Below are 15,668 nucleotides of genomic sequence, written 5' to 3' on the forward strand. Positions count from 1 at the left end.
ATCTGTAGCAATTAGCTACTACATTCACTTTTGGCACAAAAAAGTTCTTTAATGTAATGAGTGCAGTCTCATATTTATCATCTGCAAGGGGAAAGGTGTAAAATATACACGGCCCTTCTGTTCCAAGGCAGTGGATTAGCAGAGCACGCTTTCTTACTTCAGAAATCTCTGTAGCACTGATTGCAAGCAGATAAGTCTCAAACATATGGATCCAGGCAATAAAAGCAACTGGAGGCTCACCTGGGCTTTGCAGAAAGGGTGCAGATGGGTTCAGAGGCAGAAGAGCCATCCTTGTCGCCAAACTGTTGTAGCAACCAGGCAAGGTACTAACAAACTTCAACAGGACTTTATTTTTAAAGTTGAAACCTCTTTTCCAAGCTGCTGCTGCACCCTAGGTAGCTCTCACTTAGCCTCCTCAACTCCTCCCCCGCCCTCATTCCCGTTTCCTGTCCTTTCAGACTCCCAACAGCCAGTGCTCCCAGTTCTAATAATTACAAGCAGCATCTAAACACCACATAGGGAGCCAAGTATTTGGTGATTACTCCAGCAGGACTGGGTTGAAGAGGCTTTCCGGACTCCCAGCCTGCAGGGGCTGGCCAGGCTCTAGGGTTCATGTGCTTGGGGTGATGGGCTGCAGGCGGGTCAGGGACCAGTCACCGGAGGAGTTGAGCGGATTCTAGGCTGGCAGGAGCCAGCGGTTCCGCATGAGACTCGCGTGTCCTTTCTCCTCGAGCGCCCCCTTCAGACCCACGTGAGTCCTGCGGCGGACGCTTGGCAGCCCTGCGGTCAATGCAAAGCGCCTCTTTCCCCTGCCTAAAGCCTCTCGCCCGCCTCGGGCACTGAGCGAGTCCGGCGCGAGCGTCCCTGGCGCCCCACGCCCGCTCCGCGCCGGGGGCCGGATTCCGCGCCAGGCGGAACCAGGGGCGGCGGGGAGCAGGTTTGCAGCCGGCCGCAATTGCGGGCGCACCACACTGGCGGGGACCTGAGAGGAGGCGCTGCTGCTGCTGCCGAGGCGCCCCGCAAAAGCCATGCTGGCGGCAGCCCGCGGGGCGGTGCGCCTGCTCCCCAGAGTCCGGGGCGCAGCGGGGAGCTCCCTGCTCAGGTAGGGCCAGGGATACCCTGCCCTGGGGCTCGCCGGCCGGCCCCCCGCCCCCAGCCGGCGCGCGTGGCCCCTGTGACCCCATCTCCTGCCGGACCTGTGGCAGCGCCCCTCCGCTGCACGCGCTGTCTTCGCGCGAGGAACGTCGGGCGCGTGCGCGGCCCCCCCCCCCCCCGTGATACGTGGGTGCCGGCCGCTCCCCGCACGCGGTGCCCCCCTTGGGCGGAGTGGCCACGCCCACGGGGAATGCAAAGGCGTAGTAGCCAGTGGGCCCCTGCGTGGCATGCTCTGATCCAGCAGCCCGTGCCCTGTCCCGTTCCGGGGTCCTTTGCCATAGGTGCCTTCAACCAGCGTGACCCTTGTTGAAATTTCCTGGCTTTTCACGTGTTGCGCCATCTTGATCTGCCTGGCTGCCCTCACTACCAATTGTGGGTGCTGCCCTCCTGGAAGCAGCAGGTCCTAGCATGTGATACATGTTCCTTGGCCTCGGGATGGAGTTTTGCAAAAGAGTTGGCTTGAGATGGAGTATTACATGCAAGCGTTTGGTACCAGCAGGCTTAGTCCGGGCTCAAGCGAAAGGGCATGGACAAGTTGGTGGCTCAGACTTTGACAGATTGTATTTCTTTTGTAGCAGACTTCATAGACCCTGAGAAACTGTATCACCCTGTTCCTAAAAGTGAAGCTGCAAATGCTCCCTAGTCCACAGAATCAGTTATTTTTACTTTTCAAATACATGGTCATTTGAATTTGAGACATAATTAATTTGTGGGGGTTTTTTTAAAGTGATTTTTCCCCCTTGTGGATTCAAACTTTCAAACAGTGCAAAATTTGGACTGTTATTGGGCTGAAAAGGTTCATATTTGTTACAGTTGAATTAGTGCCAGGCACCACTACTCGCTCAAACAGTTGAGGATGGACTGAAGATTATTATAATATCAGCGGGTAGCTGTGTTAGTCTGTATCCACAAAAACGAGTCCCGTGGCACCTTAAAGACTAACAGATTTATTTGGGCATAAGCTTTTGTGGATAAAAAACCCACTTCTTTTACCCACGAAAGCTTATGCCCCAAATAAATCTGTTATTCATTATAATGTATTTATGCAAATGAAATTGTTAATAAAAGGCAGTCTACAAAAGCTATATATTAACATAATTGAATTTGATTCTTCTCATGCTTTGTATTCCTTTTTTCTTTAGTTCTCAGCTGTCCTGGACCATTCATTTTCGGGGAAACCATTGGCAGACTTCTATGCTGGCATTTCAGGCATCCCTCCCCATGAGGTAAAATACAATTTATATTGTATTTCATAGAATAGTTTTCAGATGTTCACATCCTCTTTACAGGAAGTTAGGAAAAATTTAAATTATTCAAATGAATAGGCGCACATATATATTTCTACATTATGAGACATAGATATAAAATAAGGTAGAACTATTAGACTCTAGTGTAGTGTTTAATTCCCATATATGTAGTTAGTGTTCTGAATAACATTTTAGTGTTAATGGTTAGTTGTATTTACTCATAATTCCTCAGTTATGAAGGCATGTAACGTAAGGGTGTAAATGTTTGGAGATATTCTGGTTTAAACAGCTTTCTAGTTTTTCCTTTTGAACAGTAGTTGAAATGTAGCACTAGCTGCCCTAAAAATACCTGAATGTACTTTTTCTACATTTATAGATGTATAGTATCAGTTTGCATGTCACCCTTTTCTTAATACAGCTTGGTTAAAATGACTCCATAGTTAGTAACTAAAATACTGTACGACTTCTGTTTCAAGCCAACATCCAAATATAAAACCTGTCTGCCTATACTGTATTGTGTATGTAGTATAAGGAAGCAGCCTGGCTTGGTGGACTGAACGCCAACCAGGAACACCAGAGTTTTAAACCTGACTGCCATTGACTTATTCTGTAGCATTGTGCAAGTCACTGATCCACTTGTCTTGGTTTCCCTATCTGTAAAATGGGCATAATACTTCAGAGTGTTGAATTAAAAGTAATAATTAATATATTGATGCTTTGGGGAAAGTATGATCCAGTACAGACCCCAGATTTGGCTTGTATTATTAGAAAGAAATATGTCTTTCAGCCTGCTGAGTTTGTGCTAATTGAAGCAGGCCTGTTAGTTTGCAAGATCTGTGCTAATTGTAGAAGAACATCCAGAGACAAAGAGTCTGTTCTAAAAGTGATAAGATAACATGTTACAAATGTTTTTTTGAACTTAGGAACAAAATTTGGTGTTCATTTACTTTTACATTCCTATTTTGCTTGGTTTTTTTTAATGTATAACAAGTGGCATGGATAGATTAATTGGAGTCTGTCATGCCCCAATGATTTGAGAATAGTTATGTTAAAGAATGCATAGGTAATAAAATGTAGGAGGTATGTTAAGTAAAATAGGGTGTGATTGCGGATGTATGTTTGAATGAGTAATAAAAGATTGAAGTGCCAGCCTAATAAATAACACTACATCTAGAGGAAAAACCAATAGGCCAAAGAATAAGAATGCGTTGGGTAAGACAACTGGATTACCCTGAGGGCAAGCCAGAATCCACCCCGCAACTGCCCCAAGGACAGGGGGGCCAAAGACCAAAATAACAACAAGCCATCATTGCTGTGCCATCTGTGTGATTGACTGTAATTTCAAACGTGAGAACAGTGATTGATTATCACTTCAAACATAAAAACAGCATGACAAAGCAAACCCTATAGATTTGAATGAGGATGAATCCCTATAAAGATAGACTCTAAAAACTGGGAACTTTGAGTCTGGTTCTGCAACCACCCTCCAGGAGCATCGGATGCGCATCTGACAAGACTCTGCTCCACATTTCCTGGCCAGTGACTTGGCATGAGCAACTTTAAGGTTGGTAATTATAACAACCACCTTGCAGAACTTGTGTGAGTGAGTAGCATGTTATAGCTGTAACTGATTAATTCTTTCTGTATTCACAATAAACACAGCATATTGCCTTATCCCCTAAATAAGATCCTGCTGGTTTTCATTTTCTAAGTATAACAGGAGTGCTGTAAGGACTAATTAGTTAATGTTTGTAAAGTGCTAAGTATTCTTCTTCTGTGTACAGACTGATATAAGAAAATGTACTATATTACAGTTTATATTGATTTGCTGCAAGAATGCTTCTCAAATTCCCAGTATGTATAGATAAATATTCCCTATTAGACACACCCTTTTATTCTAGGATGGGTTTACTATAGAAACAAAAAGTATTAAGTATTACATGAGTATACACAGATACAAAATTTTTAAATTAATTTCCTCTGCTAGAGCAGAACCGCGGAAGAAAAAGAAGGTAGATCCAAGGAGAGAACAAGCACAAAAGGACCGTATGAAGAAAAAGATAAAAAAGCTGGAAAAAGCTGCCCTGGAAATGATTCCCATCGAGGATTTTGTAACACCATTCAAGTTTTTGGATGCTTCAAGGTATGGAGAACTGCTAGCTTTTACTTTGGGGTTGATAATGAACTGAAGAAGTGCAAATAACAGTGAAATACCCTCTACCTACTAATACTACCCTGTTGCCCATAAGCTGCCTTGTGCTAGATACAAGGGAGTCAGTTTTGAGATAAATAGTTAAAGGATCGAGAAATTTGTGACTTCTGCAACTCTAGAATATTTTTTCTTGAGTTGTTTCTCCTTCTACAAATTGCTTTTGAAACAGTGTTTTGTGTTTGTAATGAAAAATTGTAATTCTGGGTGTGGGATACAGAGTTGTTTTTTAAAAAACCTTTTGATAAATCAGATGGGATCAGTCTAAGACTTTATCTCCAATTCCAAGTGCTGAGATGGACTTTGGAGGAGTTTCTGGAGGGCTCAACAATCTATCATGAGAGCAGGGGCAGCAGACCCTTCTCTCTGATTTTTGGAATGTTCTGCTTCACACATGCAAAAACATATCAATGTAATTTGTTTGGTGTGACTTTTGTTCCCATTTTAGATTCATTTGTATCCCTGTTCTGGCACCTGGTAAGGGGAGTGTTGTTTACTGGTTGGAACAAGAATTTTAGAATTATAAGTCCTAGGTTCTATTCCCTACCTACTCTGCCACTGACTTTTGGCAATGTGCTAGTTGTGGCTGTGTCGGTCCCAGGATATGAGAGACAAGGTGCGTGAGGAAATATCTTTTATTGGTCCAACTTCTGGTGGTGAGACACAAGCTTTTGAGACCCCTAGAACTGTTCTTCAGGTCTGGGAAAGGAATTCCCAGTGTCACAACAAAATGCAAAGTGTTTAACAGCCCACTGACCTGCTTGTTACCCCTAACATAGGCCCTGGCTTCTTTATGCAGAAAACTCATTATTGTGCCACAGGTGGGCCATGGAGTTTTTATAGCATGTTGGGTGGGCCTCAGAAAGAAAAAGGGTGAGAACCTCTGTTGCAAGGGACCATTCAAGATAGAGTGCCCCATTAACACCTCTCCAGTCAGAGAACAAAAATATAGGGTTAGTGTAGCAGGCAGCCTGCGGGCCCAGTGCATGCTAAAAAAAATTCAAAATTTGCCATTCTGGTCTGAAAGGGGGGCAGAGCTGGCTGAGGGGGAGACACCATCTGGCAGCCTGCTGGAGCACTCCTGCTAGCAGGGGGCTGGTGAGTGCCATAGGGGGGCAGGGTGAAGGAGAGTGGGTCTCTGGGCAGGTTTTTGGGGTGAGAGGGCACTCTGGGCAGTGAGGGGGCACTTTGAACTAGGAATTTGTGGGGGTGCTGCAGCAAGTTTTAGGCTGCTCAGCCCCGCGTGGTGGCATGTGGGTGCCACCTGCCCACTTCTGGCCCCGCTCTGTGGAGGGGTCTCAGGGTGAGGGGCGCTGGGCATAGCGGACTTTGGGGGGGAGGGGCGCTGTGGTTCTCAACCTGCATTGGCCCACAATGATAAATAGGTTGAGAACCACTCGGTTAGTGGGTTACAGATTATTGTAATGAGCCATAAATCCATTATTTGTAGTGTCTAGCAGAGTAATAAATTTAAGTTCCCATACATTATGCGCTAACTACTTATGTTAAACAATCTGTTTCACCTTGCATTTTTCTGTGACCTGGGAGTTCCTTTCCCAGATCTGAAGAAAAGCTCTGTGTGGCTCAAAAGCTTGTATTACCTCACCCACCTGGTCTCTCTAATTACTTTGGGCAAGTCTTTAAGCTCCTGTTCTCTTACCTTTAAAAAAGATAACTACCTCAGGTGTATTGAGGAATGTTTGTAAAGGAATCTTGCAAAATTGCCACAAAACGCATCAGCTTAGGTACAAAATCTTCTCCCCCACTCTCCCTGTGGTGGCAATAGAGAGAACATGAATGATCTTTTACTTGTTTGTTTAGAAACAAACAGATGAATGGGCAAGTGGAATTTGCTGTTAGATAGTGCAGTAGTATCCTCCCATGAAAGACCCTACATAAAGGCAATCCAGAGTATTGTGTGTTTGGGCCAACTTGCCTCTTTGTATCTCACTGTAGTTTTTGTTAGATGCTTGCTCTTTGGGATGTCAGCAGCTTCTGTGTTAAAATGTTCTTTCACGTTTGCCAGAGTGCGAGATATCTCCCCGCTGTCCTTTGAGGAGAGTGAAAGGCGAGCCCTGCTCCTGAAGAAGTGGGCCCTGTACAAGCAGAAAGAGCATGAGGCAGAGATGGAAACACTGAAGTCTCTTATGGCAGCTCAGCAGGAGGCACTAGAGGAATTGCGTCTCGAATCAGAAGAACTTTACCAAGCAGCAATAAGACGAGATGATGACCTGTTTCCCTTTGAGAAGGAGGGGCCTACTTACACACCACAGGTTCCTGGCTATGAGGCTCCTGAAGGGAAATGCATCGACGTTACCAAAGTGTACACACAGTGAGATCAGAAGATTGTGCCACGCAGCTGCATTAGAGGGCATGACAGGAGGACACAATGGGATGCGACTAGACTATTTCTTTCGCTTTTTCAAACATCCCTATGCAGGTGGCTGTCAAAAGAAAATAAAAACACCACCTGTCCTTGTTCCCTTTATGCACATGGCTGTCAAAAGAAAATAAACACCACCTGTCTTGTTCCCTTTCTTTTTATAACTGCCTGCTTCTGGCCCTGGAGTCACGGTAAATGCAGAGAACTGGCTAAGGGAGGATTAGATAAACGAGGTTCTAAAGTATTTTGGTTTTATTGTCAAGATGGCCAGTCTCTCCTGTAGCCATTAGATGGTGCTGTGGCATAGCATTTTCCCATTCCCTGATTTATTCAGAGTTTTGATTATCGGATCTGGCCCTGGTCCCAATTAGACCACATAAACAGGGTACTACTCTACTGTATTTTTGTGCCACAAACTGAAGCATGGTCCCATGTAGGGACATTTTTCACTTATGGAATATTTTTCCCCTTTCATTTATTCCTGAGTAACAATTCCTCACTCTGGACAAACCATAGTTCCTGAGGGTATAATTATGCCATGAAGAAAAATTGTTAAAGCGATCGTATGTCAGTCTGCTGTAGTGGGAAGATAATAACTGTCAATTTCTCCTTTAGCTCCAATTCAGGTTTTGCTGAGGTGCCTGTGTGCAAATCAAGGGGAAAACAGATATGACATGTATCACAACAAAGTAAATAATAGCTATTTATACTGCATGGCTAATGTGATAAGACATTCCATTTTAACTGATTTGCTTAAAACCATAAGACTTATCTTTGAAAGTCACTGAAGTCTTTATTTTTCTGATAACTTTTAATGCTTTCACAAACATATTTTAAGAACAAAAACTGCTTGAGAATAATTTTGCAGGGGCAAACGGCTGGCATAGGTCAACTTTATTTTCTGTCTGCTGCCCCCTGGCACACTGTTAAGGATGACAATAGTGCATCTGTACAAACTGGTCAGGTTTTGTTTTTTTCCCAAATACTAGCTGCTTGGGCTGTCTTGATTACTCTAATCTCTATTGCCAATGGAGAGGGATATCTTAGTTTTTTAATTCCTCACCTGGCCAGCCTGGTCTTGGGCATGCCAAAATGGCAGCATACTTAGCCCATGTGAAGGAAGGGGGGTGGCTCTACTAGCAAGAGCAGCCAGGCTACATGAATCTGTGCTGTTTCAAAGCAGCAGGCATTGTCCTTGTCTGGATGGATGGTAAAGGGAATGAAAAAGGCAGAGGACTGTAGCAGACAAGAATCAAACTGAGCACCTGAACTATCCTTTTAAAATATTTACATCTCAATAAGATGTTTCTTAAACACCATTAAATGTACCCCAAAATAGGCATTAATGAGGTGGGTGGCTGCTGTGAGCAGAAGTATAAGCTGAGAAGTCTCTCTCCTTTAGAGGCTACAGTCTTATTTCAGAATCACATGGCAGAAAAATAGCATGGGCCTCACATCTAGTATATGAGGGCCAAATATGGTAGGTAGTCTTATTACTTTGGTTTATCTTGACCAAGAGGAAGGTACCAGTCCCTTGGTGGGCTTTTCCTGAGCTTCCACACTGGATCATACTTTTGTTTTTCCAGAATCCGGGCTCTTTCACTCTTGCATAGGGATTCCTGCAATGCATGACAATATGATACTCAAACACAGTGTGCTGCATTTTCAAAGCACATTATAGACATTAACTACTCACACAACAACTCAAAAAGAAAAGGAGTACTTTTGGCACCTTAGAGACTAACAAATTTATTTGAACAAAAGCTTTTGTGAGCTACAGCTCACTTCATCGGATGCATGTAGTGGAAAATACAGTGGGGAGATTTTATATACACAGAGAACGTGAAACAATGGGTGTTACCATACACACTGTAAGGAGAGTGATCAGGTAAGGTGAGCTATTACCAGTGGGGGGGGGGGGGGGAGCAGAACCCTTTTGTAGTGATAATTAAGGTGGGCCATTTCCACCAGTTGACAAGAACATGTGAGGAACAGTAGAGGGGGAAAATAAACATGGGGAAATAGTTTTACTTTGTGTAATGACACATCCACTCCCAGTCTTTACACAAGCCTAATTTAATGGTGTCCAGTTTGCATATTAATTCCAATTCAGCAGTCTCTCGTTGGAGTCCGTTTTTGAAGTTTTTTGTTGAAGAATTGCGACTTTTAGGTCTAATCGAGTGACCAGAGAGATTGAAGTATTCTCCGACTGGTTTTTGAATGTTATAATTCTTGACGTCTGATTTGTATACCTTTATTCTTTTACGTAGAGACTGTCCAGTTTGACCAATGTACATGGCAGAGGGGCATTGCTGGCACATGATGGCATGTATCACATTGGTAGATGTGCAAGTGAACGAGCCTCTGATAGTGTGGCTGATGTGATTAGGCCCTATGATGGTGTCCCCAGAATAGAAAGACTCCAATGAGAGACTGCTGAATTGGAATTAATTTGCAAACTGGACAACATTAAATTAGGCTTGAATAAAGACTGGGAGTGGATGTATATATTCCTGTACAAATAATTATCTTTTCAAAAGATCATTACTTTTTAGGGCAAAAACCCAAACCATAAGGCCTACATTTTCAAAAGTAGCTATTGGTTTTGAATGCCTCAATTTTGGGGCGTTCAGTGTTGAGATGCTTTCAAAGGGCCTTGTTTTCAGACAGTGCGGGACGTCCACCCTCTTAAAATCAGGCCTCTCTACTGTCTCAAGTTGGGAACACAAGTGTTATTTTGAAAATTTAGGCTTAATGATCCTGATAAACAAAGCTTTAATAATAGTAGCACTAACACCACTATGATATTTATTTCTGCCTCAATGGCATTCTATTAAGTTAGGTTGTGTTTTTTCAAATTCTCCTTTCATGGGCAAGACAGCACAATTGAGGTTTCTAGGAGAGATTTGAATGAGGCAAGGAATATAGAGAACTGGTGTGAGGTTGTGGGCATAGGCGACAGAAGCATAAAAAGGCAGGCATTGGAGAAGGAAACGGGAAAATTAAGGCTGACATTGTTCATGGAGTGGAAGGGAGAAGGCAGAGAACATGAAAGATGGCAAAGTCAAGCCATATACTGTGCTGAATGACGGATGTTGGCTCTTAAAAGCAATAACAAAGCTTGAACGTGAAATAAGATAATGGGGAGCTAGTGGGGAGAGCTGAAGAAGGGATGATACAGTCAAAACAACAGGAGAGGAAGATGATTTTAGTGACAACAGTTTGTATGGATTAGCGTGGTGAAAAAAGCAAGACATTTTTCCCTCTACAGTTTTGAAGAAAAGGTTGTGGATTGAAAAGGACAGTGGCAGGCAATTTAGGCTCAACATTTAGTTATTTTTAAAGGATTTGTAAAATCTTATAATATTGCAGTTGTTAGTCCCCTCTCCCAGAAACAAAACACACCCAAGAGTTAAACGTATTGGAAAATTATCCAACAACATCTACATAGTGCCTCACAAACACAGAAAAGGCCTGTTCTCATCACTGACATCACTATTGTTCAATATACGTTACACCAGCCTTGTGACAGTCTTGCCCACTCAATTGTGGAAGTACTTTATATTGATACATTAGAAAAATCTACTTGTTTTTCCTTATTGTGGTATGGGTGGCTGAGTAGATTTTTTGTGGGGGAAGGTTAATGCTGATGACCATGGTGCATGCATGATGCACAATTTATTTTTTATACCATTTTTAATACTGTCTTCAGTTTGGCATTCATCATACCTTAGCATCTGGACTTTTGCTTTTTTCCCACTTTCTGCAATTGCCATAGTCTATTTTCCACTGTTCACAGGAGGGCGCTTCCCCATATGTATAATAGTTATGGAATAAATTACGGATGCCTTTACAGTGTTTCCATTCAGACCAATAATCCTCACATGTTCGTGGAGGCTGGTAAAATAGCAAAAAAAATACGTTAAGAAGACACTTGCAGGAGAAGAATCATGATATTTGGACTCAGCAGTAAGGAACAAGATGTTTCCGAGTTTAAGAATGCCCAGTCTATGTTGTCACGGTGGGAAATCAAACCTGTCCCATTCATTTCAGCTGTCTTGATGGGGGTATTTTCCCCACATGCTGTCTCAGTGTATTGTGTTTTGAGATGAAGTACTGTGCTATTGTTATTTCTTTACTCCTCTGTCAGGAACCAAGTGTGCAACTGTCGTTGTTACTTTGCTGTACAGAGGCTGGGACAAAGAGGCTCTGTCTCGTGGGGGCGGGCCACAGGAACCATTGCATTATGAACAAGTAATCCAGAGATAAACAGCTCAGGGTAAGACTCAATTTTTAAGGACTAGAGTTTGGCTACTAATATTCTTCTACCTGATCAGTTTCATCCTGAAACATACAACAGGGCGTTTTCCGACTGCTCAGAGCACCTGAGCCAGTAGCCGGAGTGCTGGGCCCTGCTCTCAGCCTTGGCCACAGGCTCACGGTGGGAGCCTGGGCCCACCCCTTATCCCGGGAGTGTCAGTTACACCCTCAGCACACGGGGGCAATGGTCCTCCCCTCGCTGCTTGGGGCGGGCGGTTTGGCAGCCCGCAGGGAGGGGGTCAGGCGCCCGGAGACCCCGGCCGCAGGCCACCGCGCACAGCTGGGCCGCTAGGAGACGGACGGGGATGGCCCGGCCTGTCATGACCTCGACGGGCCCCAGCCTGCCCGCCCCACTCCCAGCCGAGCGCGCGCGCGCGCGCGCGGGCGCTCGCTCGCTCACTCACTCACCCTCCACACGCCGCCGTCAGCCATGCTGCTGCCCGGCGCCGTGAGCCCAGCCCCACGCTGAGCTCATCGAACCAATCGGACAAGGGTGTATGACGGATTGCTCCATCCCAGCCAATCGCCAGCAAGCGTGTAAAACTACGTTTTCCGGCCGCGTGAGCCGGAGGGGCCGGAAGGCCGAAGGTGAGCCAGGTGTTGCCACGGCTACCTGTGCTCCGCCCCTGGCTGGGGAAAGCCAATGACGAGACAAGAATTGGTCTGAGCGACGCAGCGCTGAGCCACTCAGCATTCTCCTGCCTCCGGCGCGGAAACAAGCGGGAGATTGGGCAACCTGGGCCGAGGCAGAAAGGTGCGAAGTGCGTGGGCGCGCGCTGCGCCAGGGACAGATGCCACGGGCCGCTCTCAGCAGCGCGCGCGCGCGCGCGCGTCACCGACACAGTGCCCGCGGCGGGCAAGGGAGCGCGCAGTCCTCCGTGTCGCGCGGGAGCCGCCGAGATGGGGGAGGGGTGTCAGGCTGCTAGAGCTGGGAGAACTCCGCCTGCGGGAATGGAGAGTCCCCCGTGAGCAGGCTGTGCGCGAGAGCAGGGCCTAAATGGGGACGCCTTCCTTCCCAGAAGGGGCTGCACAGCCCACAAGGCAGCTGGGCCCCCCGTGTTCCCTCCCGGCCCGTGTTTTGGGCGCAGAATGCCCTCCGGAGTATTGGATGGATTGCAGCTATCATGCTGCTTCCTACTGCAACTGCTGTGGCTAAGGTTCCTGGAAACCTGTTGCGTTCGCCCACTGCTCCCTCTCTAAGCTTTCCCCCTTGGAGCTAACATTGTCTGTGATGGGCATCGCTTGAAAAATCGGGAATTTTTCAGAAAAGGGAAAGCTAGATCTCTTCAGATGTTTTTGAAGTCTGGAAAAAAACAAATGCTTTTGCCATTGTGAAAGGGAACCCCTCACTACAATCAGTGACAGATACTCAAGATGTGAACAACTTTCTTAGCAGTGAGAGGAGCGTGACGGAATCTGTAAAGCGATACTCAGTATGCACCATTTGCCTCATGGGGCCAGACTCTTTGTTGGTGTAAATGCATGTAGTTACATTTACACCAGCAGAGCTTTGTCCTTCTATGCCAGGAGAGAATTTGGCCCATTCTATTTTAAAACCAATGCAATAGCTACTGAGAAACTCACAAGAATGAAGATTACTCCCCATCTCTGTCTCAATTAGGGACAGTTTTTGATTCTTTCTGGATTTCAATAAAATTACCAAATTCCTGTTTAACCTCAGATGTGTAACCACTTGGGCTTTCCAACCACGCAACTCAAGTGAATCTTCTTATACACAGGTGTGCGACCAATAACTGAGTTTTTGGCCAATTCCGAGTCAGAAGAGACTCAAGAACAGGTGCAAATTCTGTTGGATTCTTTAGGCCATGGCAATTTCAAGTATCAGAACCAAGTCTACAAAGGCCTGATTCCTTTGCTGCCATGCACCCCCCAAAGCCCAATAGCTGTCTCTGCAGACACTCAGGACTGTGCAGGTGAGCAGAAAGAGATGTAATCAAACTCCAGCTCATTCTTTAGTTTTATCAGACCAATCTGTTTCAAAAAAATGAATCTACCATAATCTGGAAGCTAAAGGGGAGTGGATATCCAGCCTACAGTTCTTGTGTTATTAAGGAGCCCAGAGAAGAGCTTATTGCAGCCACAAGCACACCCAGTATATACTCAGCTGATGTGTCCTAACATGGGGATACCTGTCTAAGGATGCACACCCTGTATAGATAAACCAGTCCAATCTGAAAGTTCCTTGTTGAGGTAGTACTAGATAAGAGAATTCTGAAGCAAGGATCCTTTTGTGCTCAGTTGCATGTCACGAGCACAGAGTATGCTCTTCGAGTTCCCCAGCAGTTCCTATGTCTGAGCTCTGAGAACACACTGAAAAGGAATGAGGTGCACAGAGGTGTTTTCTGTCTGATTGGAATAATGAAATCATGAACAATTCTCCCCTTAGACTTTTCCCTCTCAGTAACACAGATGCTAAATTCCTAGGCTGTGTGAGAGCAAGTGCTGCATGTATAAAGGCTGCTACTTTTGTCTATATAGTCCCTGCTCCATCAGGATCTAATCTGCTGCTTTTAAATAAATTGAATATGAAAGTTATTTTATAATTCCCCTTCTCCTCCAGTGTGTTACCTATTATGAAAGCCTGGTATGAAAATATATGACCTCAGCTGTAGGAGAGGACATGCCTCTAAAGACATGTCTTGCCTTTACTCTGGGGAACTTCAAAGGGAATGGCCTGCACGATTAACTATATGGTCTTTAGTGCTACTGTTTGAAATCCTGTATTTTGGTTGTGCTGCTTTTTTTTAATTGAGGGAATGGGGCTGTGGTCTTCTGACCCCCCTTAAATTTTCCCTGGCCTGGAAAAACATACTTACAAAAAAAAATTCCAGCAGTATGTTAATTACCCAGACCAAGCTAGAGCTAAGCAGTGAGGTAGGTAGCAATTCTAGTGCAATCTGATGCACATGAATTTAATTCCAACAATTTGAATTCCAATTTAATTCCTCCCATTTGAAATTTCTGTTTCTTGTCATCAAGGAAGGGTGGGGGTTGCCACACACACACACCCCAAATCTGCAGCACCATGGGTCCTTGACCTTTGAACATAAAATGTATATCTTTATCTCTTCTGTTACATACCACATAAAAGAGAGAGAGAGAGCGCAAAGCTGATCTAGTGCCTCAATTAGCTGGAGATCAATGAACCTCATGCTCAGGTTTGAAGAGTCTTGAGTGGAGAGGATTTTATGGGGATTTTGAAGAGATTTTTGTTTCCCTTTTCCCCACACTTTGTATATCACTTATCTTCTTTCACTGTAAGCTCTTCAGGGCAGGGAACTTTTCTACCTTTTTGTCTAGTCCCAGAGCAGTGGGGCCCGGATCCTGATCGGAGCCTCTGGGTGCTGCCATATTAAAAATATTAAATAACAGTAATTAATAATTTGCATAATTAATAATTTGCTGTCCCAAGAACTGCAGTCCTGAGTCTGAGAACCCTGGGGTCACACTGGGCAACCATTACTTTGGTGAGCACTTACATGAGGAGCCCTATTCGAGAATGAGTGCTCACTGACTAACCTGAGTAAGGGCTGCAGCATCAGCCCCAAGAGACCATTTCCCCGAGTCTCTCGGAGCACAGTGCTATGCAGTTCTCTGTATCCCGAGGATCCAACACGTGTGAACATTTCAGTGGGCTGCAGACTCCGGGCAGTGGCCGCTCCGGCCCCACCAGCTCGCCCGGGGCGGCTCAGCGGCCCTTGCACCGGCCCTTTCTCTCGGACAAACGGGAGCGACCAGCGCCCCGAGCCCGACTGCACCACACCTGCCCCCGCAGGCTCCCAGCCCGGGGGCGTCTCGCGCGTGGCTCCGGGTAACTCGTGGGCTGCTGGGACCCCGCGAGCCAGCGCCCCGCCCAGAGCCGCGTTCCAGGGGCCGCAGCCGCAGCTCGGAGGCTCCCCCGCCCTCTCCTATCTACCCGGGAATGCTAATTTTCATACCCGTGATGCATTGCGCACCCTGAGCCGCGTCCCTGATCCATGGGCTGGGTTTGCTCGCAGGGACCCTGGTTCCGAGGAGCAAACGCGCGCTTTAATCGGGCCCGTGTAACAGGCTGTAAAAACGGGGGGTTTAGCCCCCCGTCAGTCGAGTCACCGTGAGGTAGTGAAGTGTTGCTGTTGCCCTGGGAGCCCTTTTGCAAAGCATGAAGTATACTCTGGTTTCTCTTCAGATCGTATAAATCTTTCGCCTTTTACTAAAGATTTCCGTGGAGAGGAACATTTATGAGTTTCTATCTAATTTTTTGAGGCTTCACTTTGGTGAAGCTATCTAATGTTGTGAAAAAAACAGAGCAAGTTGTGTGTGTGAGAAAGTTTGTGTTTGTTTTGTAAAACTT

At 45.6% G+C, this 15,668-nt stretch overlaps 2 protein-coding genes and 1 non-coding gene across 4 annotated transcripts; 2 read left to right on the forward strand and 1 right to left on the reverse strand.

The window, feature by feature from the left end:
* The first annotated feature begins 928 nt into the window (after window positions 1-928).
* MRPL40 (mitochondrial ribosomal protein L40) lies at window positions 929-7,162 on the forward strand. The gene is made up of 4 exons (XM_074972727.1): window positions 929-1,102; window positions 2,298-2,381; window positions 4,390-4,545; window positions 6,638-7,162. Exons 1-4 carry the CDS (start codon window positions 1,029-1,031, stop codon window positions 6,945-6,947), a joined length of 624 nt encoding a protein of 207 aa, XP_074828828.1. The 5' UTR covers window positions 929-1,028; the 3' UTR covers window positions 6,948-7,162.
* A 394-nt stretch (window positions 7,163-7,556) lies between these two features.
* Window positions 7,557-11,853, reverse strand: C15H22orf39 (chromosome 15 C22orf39 homolog). 2 transcript variants are annotated; one of them, XM_074972728.1, is made up of 4 exons: window positions 11,723-11,853; window positions 10,724-10,891; window positions 8,492-8,613; window positions 7,557-7,635 (listed from the first exon to the last, which is right to left on the reverse strand). In XM_074972728.1, the coding sequence occupies exons 1-4, from the start codon at window positions 11,744-11,746 to the stop codon at window positions 7,617-7,619; spliced, it is 333 nt and encodes a 110-aa protein (XP_074828829.1). In that variant the 5' UTR covers window positions 11,747-11,853; the 3' UTR covers window positions 7,557-7,616. The 2 variants fall into 2 exon arrangements, with proteins under 2 accessions (XP_074828829.1, XP_074828830.1); XM_074972729.1 differs by lacking the exon at window positions 7,557-7,635 and having other exon boundaries at window positions 7,787-8,613.
* A 3,630-nt stretch (window positions 11,854-15,483) lies between these two features.
* On the forward strand, window positions 15,484-15,599 carry LOC141999661 (U5 spliceosomal RNA). Its single transcript, XR_012642051.1, has one exon. It is a non-coding gene; the product is annotated as a U5 spliceosomal RNA (small nuclear RNA).
* The last annotated feature ends 69 nt before the right edge of the window (window positions 15,600-15,668 follow it).

This window comes from Natator depressus, chromosome 15 (genome assembly GCF_965152275.1).
Source record: "Natator depressus isolate rNatDep1 chromosome 15, rNatDep2.hap1, whole genome shotgun sequence".
In the NCBI taxonomy this organism is placed as follows: Eukaryota; Metazoa; Chordata; order Testudines; family Cheloniidae; genus Natator; species Natator depressus.